General features: G+C 32.9%; 1 protein-coding gene across 1 annotated transcript; it reads right to left on the reverse strand.

Moving 5' to 3' along the window:
• Nucleotides 1-206: 206 nt before the first annotated feature.
• LOC149899073 (fatty acid-binding protein 2-like) lies at nucleotides 207-2,946 on the reverse strand. Its single transcript, XM_090114080.1, has 4 exons — nucleotides 2,843-2,946; nucleotides 1,885-2,051; nucleotides 1,354-1,464; nucleotides 207-343 (listed from the first exon to the last, which is right to left on the reverse strand). The coding sequence occupies exons 1-4, from the start codon at nucleotides 2,910-2,912 to the stop codon at nucleotides 287-289; spliced, it is 405 nt and encodes a 134-aa protein (XP_089970206.1). The 5' UTR covers nucleotides 2,913-2,946; the 3' UTR covers nucleotides 207-286.
• Nucleotides 2,947-5,231: the final 2,285 nt, after the last annotated feature.

Below are 5,231 nucleotides of genomic sequence, written 5' to 3' on the forward strand. Positions count from 1 at the left end.
CTTCCAACCCGCACTTGAGCAGCGTGGTGGATTAGGTACGGCCTCATCTGCTTACGGGAGGCCTGTGTCCCAGAAGTGGGAACGTAAATGAGCTGATGATGATGATAATGATGATCAAGTAATCTGTGTCTTTGCTTCAATATTGTTACCTACTTAAAGGGTTTATACCAACTTATTGCATTATCATTTAAAAATAAAACACTAGGTACGTAAAAAGTGAGATTATATTTCATAAATAAGAACTTATAATTTAATTCTCGTTGTTAAAAAAATTCATAGTTCGCTATTATTCAGCGACGAAGAATCTCTTGGCGGTGCCGGACCAGAAGTTAGAGGTGATAGTCTGTAAAATATCATTTGAGTGAGTTCCAGAACCATTTTAAATTAAGGCATTAAAATGAACAATTCCTAGATTTATCTGCAATATAGTTGCATACGTAGTATATCATTATTAGTCTGTGATTATAGTAACGAACTAACGAAATATAATGCATTAAATTGCAAGAAAATGGAACGGATAACTTTCGACAGTATACCTACAATTTCGTGAGTTAGATTATTTTAGCGGTTTTTACAATCTTAGGATTACACTTCTATTGTCATAACTCATACGAGTAGGTATTGTATCATAAAAAACAATAATAAAAATATGATTTGTTGTAATAGTTCAGGATCCATCGCCCATTTTTGCAAGTGATTACTATCAAGCTAATTTTTCGTGAGTAGCTTTATATTGATGAGACGACCAATAATTTCATGTACGAAACTCTCGATTGTGGTAGCTAACAGAGGTAACAAGGATAAATTTTTTTTTATTTGATGGTTCTCAAATATTTATTACGCAATTTGTAGGACAATATGTCTGTTGAATTATATAAATATTAACTAAGTGAAAACAAAAAATCAGCTGGTTAGTAATCATTTATGATGACCTCGTATCGATACACATTGGAAAGAGGGGAATCTTTGATCTAACCATAGATTTTGTAGGACAAATATTCTTTCGAATAATTTAGATAATTATCTTGAGATTGAACAAAAAAAAATCAGTTTTAGTAATAAATATTTGAGAACTATCAAATCAAAAAATTTGTATCCTTGTTACCTCTGTTAGCTACCACAATCGAGAGTTTCGTATAGGAAATTATTGGGCGTCTCATCAAAATAAAGCTACTCACGGAAAATTAGCTTGATAGTAATCACTTGAAAAAATGGGCGATGGATCCTGAACTATAACTTAGAAGTTTGAATTTTGAAGGTTTGTTAAATATAATATGATTATAGTAGTAAACATATTATACCTATATCATTGATATCACGTATGCAATAATTAATAATAAGCATTTCTCTTACCACCACAAGTTCTTCCGGAGAGTATTCCCTTACATATGTGATGCTGTTGCCATCTTCGAATGTTTGTACGTGTGTAAGCTTGTTGTCTTCTACAGTTATAACACTCTTGGCCTGAAATGGATTGAATCAGTGTAATTATAGGTATATTAAGAGTATAATTAGTGAAGAATCAGGCTGACGTAGATACTTCTACAGACCATTATTATACTTGTTAAAAATAAAAGTCAATCATATCCGCAAAGATGGTGGATATTTTTTTATAATGTTCTAATGGCAACACTTTGAATATTTTAATATACTTACATAACCACTTAATATTTTGTAATATTATGCACCTTTATTATTATAGAACGGATAACCCTGTTACTTAAAATTAAAAGAAGCTACACTTAATATAGTAGCGGGGACCGTGGGAGATCGATCTTCAGCTGATAACTGATATTTAGTGAAATATAATTCAGAAACAAATATAATGATCACTTGCCTATTTAAATTGATCATTTTTATTGTTATTTAAAGGTAGGTACTCACAGTAACTTCTGGTCTTAAGATTTCGTCAAACTCGACGCCGCTCTTGAATTTGTTTTCAAAAGATTGCCCATCATAGACTGTTGTAATAATATATTCGTCTCCATCTTTATCCAATTTTTGTGACGATTTGCTATTTAGGAATGCTTGAGTTTGTTCAGGTGAGAGTTCTATAAAAAAAAATCGTTTATTAATTTGTATAGGTACTGTAAAATCTCCTCCATATAATAAATAACTATATACAGGGTGTTCCACTGTTGGTATACTAAGCTCAAAGGAGGTTATAGTTTTGGATATGCTGAGTACGTAAAAAATACTTATAAAATTCCAGACGCAGTTTTTTTTTCAAATAGATGAATTCTTAAAACTCTATGTGTACACCCATAAAAAGCAACCCGCCCAGCTTTGCTACCAGCACGTGATCTGTCGTTTAAGATTGTGTTTTCATAGACAAAATTCTCTCATTAGCGAAGCAGTTTAGGCCGTCTGCGCGAAGCTAGAGAAGAAAACATGGATTTTCAAAAAAAAATTAGCAAAAATTTTTGATGTAATTTTGTTGTTTAAGTATTTTTTACGTGATCAGTGTTGCAAAACTACAAGTCCCTTCGTGCTTAGTACACCAATAGTGGGACACCCTGTATATGTAAACATAAGTAAAAAATCGATCAATCGAATCAATCCGAACTGATAATAATAAACAAGTAAATCACTACACAGTATAAAACGAAGTCGCCTTCTCTGCCCCTATGTCCCTTTGTATGTTTAAATCTTTAAAACAATGCAACGGATGTTGATGCAGATTTTTTAACTGATAAAGTGATTCAAGAGGAAGGTTTTAAGGTAGGTATAATTTATTAGGTTTTGGACGAGTTTAGGTATAATTTATTAGGTTTGGAAAGCTAGTTGAGAATAAAAAAGAAGGTAAATGTCCATGAAAAATGATTCTTAACAGTTTACTTACTTAAACTTTCGGCGAAAGCTTCGAAGTTTTCGGAGCGGTCCAATTTGTACATTTTTCCAAAGAAAGACATGGTGAACAAATAGTTTTGTAATTGCTTTGAAAGAACTTCAACAAAGTGATAATAAAATGTAATGTATCGGTTACTTATATTCGTGATGAGCCCGATTATCTATGTTCATATCAATTTTCATCATTAATCGATATTATACAACTGTTTTAAAACCGAAAAGACTTTTTCTGTATGTATGATATTTTTTATACCATTAGCATTGAGATATACGTAATTATGGAGACGACACCGCCTACATCTCTTATGTTCCGCTCAACATAAGCTATATGGCTTAACTGCACGCTCATTTTTTAGGGTTCCGTAGCCAAAATGGCAAAAACGGAACCCTTATAGTTTCGTCATGTCCGTCTGTCCGTCTGTCCGTCTGTCCGTCTGTCACAGCCGATTTACTCGGAAACTATAAGTACTACAGTGATGAAATTTGATGGGAATATGTGTTGTATGAACCGCTACAAAAATATGACACTAAATAGTAAAAAAAAGAATTGGGGGTGGGGCCCCCCATACATGTAACTGAGGGATGAAATTTTTTTTTTCGATGTACATACCCGTGTGGGGTATCAATGGAAAGGTCTTTTAAAATGATATAAAGTTTTCTAAAAACATTTTTCTTAAAGTGAACGGTTTTTGAGATATCAGCTCTCAAAGTCGTAAAAAGTATGTCCCCCCCCCTCTATTTTTATAACTACGGGGTATAAAATTCTAAAAAAAATAGAGGTGATGCATGCTAATTAACTCTTTCAACGATTTTTGGTTTGATCAAAGTATCTCTTATAGTTTTTGAGATAGGTTGATTTAACTGTAATTTATTATATTTGCTGCTACGGAACCCTTTGTGCGCGAGCCCGACTCGCACTTGGCCGGTTTTATTATTTGTTTTAAAGTGAAACGGATCAAATATACCTTCGTGTGTGTTACGATATTGCACAAATAATACGGAAAAGTGACTAACATAACTTTTCATCGGTAAGTACCTAACTAGATAATAATTTTTAAAACTTAGTTAGAGCAAAAAAATGGCGCACAGATTTTGTTCGTGGTGTCTCCTCCATACGTAGTAATATTATCTCAATGTCAAATCAAAATCAAAAATTATTTAAAAACTAACATAGTTTTTCATTTCATTCAGTTAACTACATAATTAGGTTATGTTTTATTTCTTTAGGATTATTTTTTTGACTTATTAACTCAGGCCCCGGAACCACAGACACAATAGAAAATCTATTGTGTCGTGGACCGATCGGGCCGCTTGGGGCTCAATGGGTTATTCTTTCGCAACATTATTCGATTTTATCAGGTTCTATTAAAATATGTTTTTAAGGAAATGCTATTTTTTTTTGTTAAGCGCAATTAATTGGCTATTTGTTCAAATAGTGAAAATATTTTTCTATGTTGTCATAAGAAGTCAAATAATTCCTGAAGTGCTATGCGGATTACGCACATAAAACCACGGGCAAAACCTAGCTTTCTATAATATGTTATCTGTGACCAACGCATCATAATCAGAGATTATTATATTATCTGTTACTCATGATTTACTTTTTGGAACTACACTTCAATCTTAATATTTGTCTGGTGTTCTACGAATTGGTCGGCTTATCAACGCAGGGCATTCAATATACGTAGAAACACTATTTTGATATTTTCCATTTTGTCATAGATAAGGACGGTCGGGTGACACTGGGCGACGCCGGGCGTAGTAATTAGTAATCACTAATCAGTTATTTAGTATTTAGTAATCTGTGGCTGGTACTCTATGATGTCAAATCAGCGGGAAATCTTTTACAATGTAGGAGTAGGCACGCAAACTAGGAAAAGAAGTCATCGACTGATGAATATTTAGTTTTGTTTTTTTCATTTAGTCACGCAATTTTATGTCATACACTTTATTTTTAACTAGTTTATCATCTATGGGTGAGGATTTGAGTCAAACATTATTGTGCTCGGAATCCTGATGATGGGAGTATAAAACTAAAGTAAAGGGAACTTTTAGGCAGAAAAGCGAGCGCCTAAATTTCAATTAAATAAGATTCAAATAATGTACAGATACATAAATAAATAAATATATATATATGTCATGGCCATATCGTAGATTTGCTCATTTCATGAAATGGCCAACATAGTTTGATCAGATCGTTAGATCGTCAACTTTTCACGATTCGGTCATCGACATTTGGCCAGATCGTATAAAATATCTTAGAGAGTCCATAAAACATTAAAAAATTCAGAATATTTTAAGAACTTGTTTATTGTCATTTAAGTTAGTGCCGCGGTAGCGCCGGCGAATACCAGAAGCGAATGGTTTTTTCAATAGAAAAC

This window comes from Colias eurytheme, chromosome 21, assembly GCF_061535395.1.
Source record: "Colias eurytheme isolate Ceu_HAF_F1 chromosome 21, ilColEury1 Martin Lab GWU primary, whole genome shotgun sequence".
In the NCBI taxonomy this organism is placed as follows: domain Eukaryota; kingdom Metazoa; phylum Arthropoda; class Insecta; order Lepidoptera; family Pieridae; genus Colias; species Colias eurytheme.

What these genes read in the sequence shown, in the direction of transcription:
- LOC149899073 (XM_090114080.1), bottom strand. Translation starts at nt 2,912, where the DNA reads ATGTCTTTCTTTGGAAAAATGTACAAATTGGACCGCTCCGAAAACTTC. An exon ending in TCTTAAGACCAGAAGTTACT is followed by an intron (nt 1,465 to 1,884) that starts GTGAGTACCTAC and finishes AATCCATTTCAG; the next exon opens with GCCAAGAGTGTTATAACTGT. An exon ending in CTCCGGAAGAACTTGTGGTG is followed by an intron (nt 344 to 1,353) that starts GTAAGAGAAATG and finishes GATATTTTACAG; the next exon opens with ACTATCACCTCTAACTTCTG.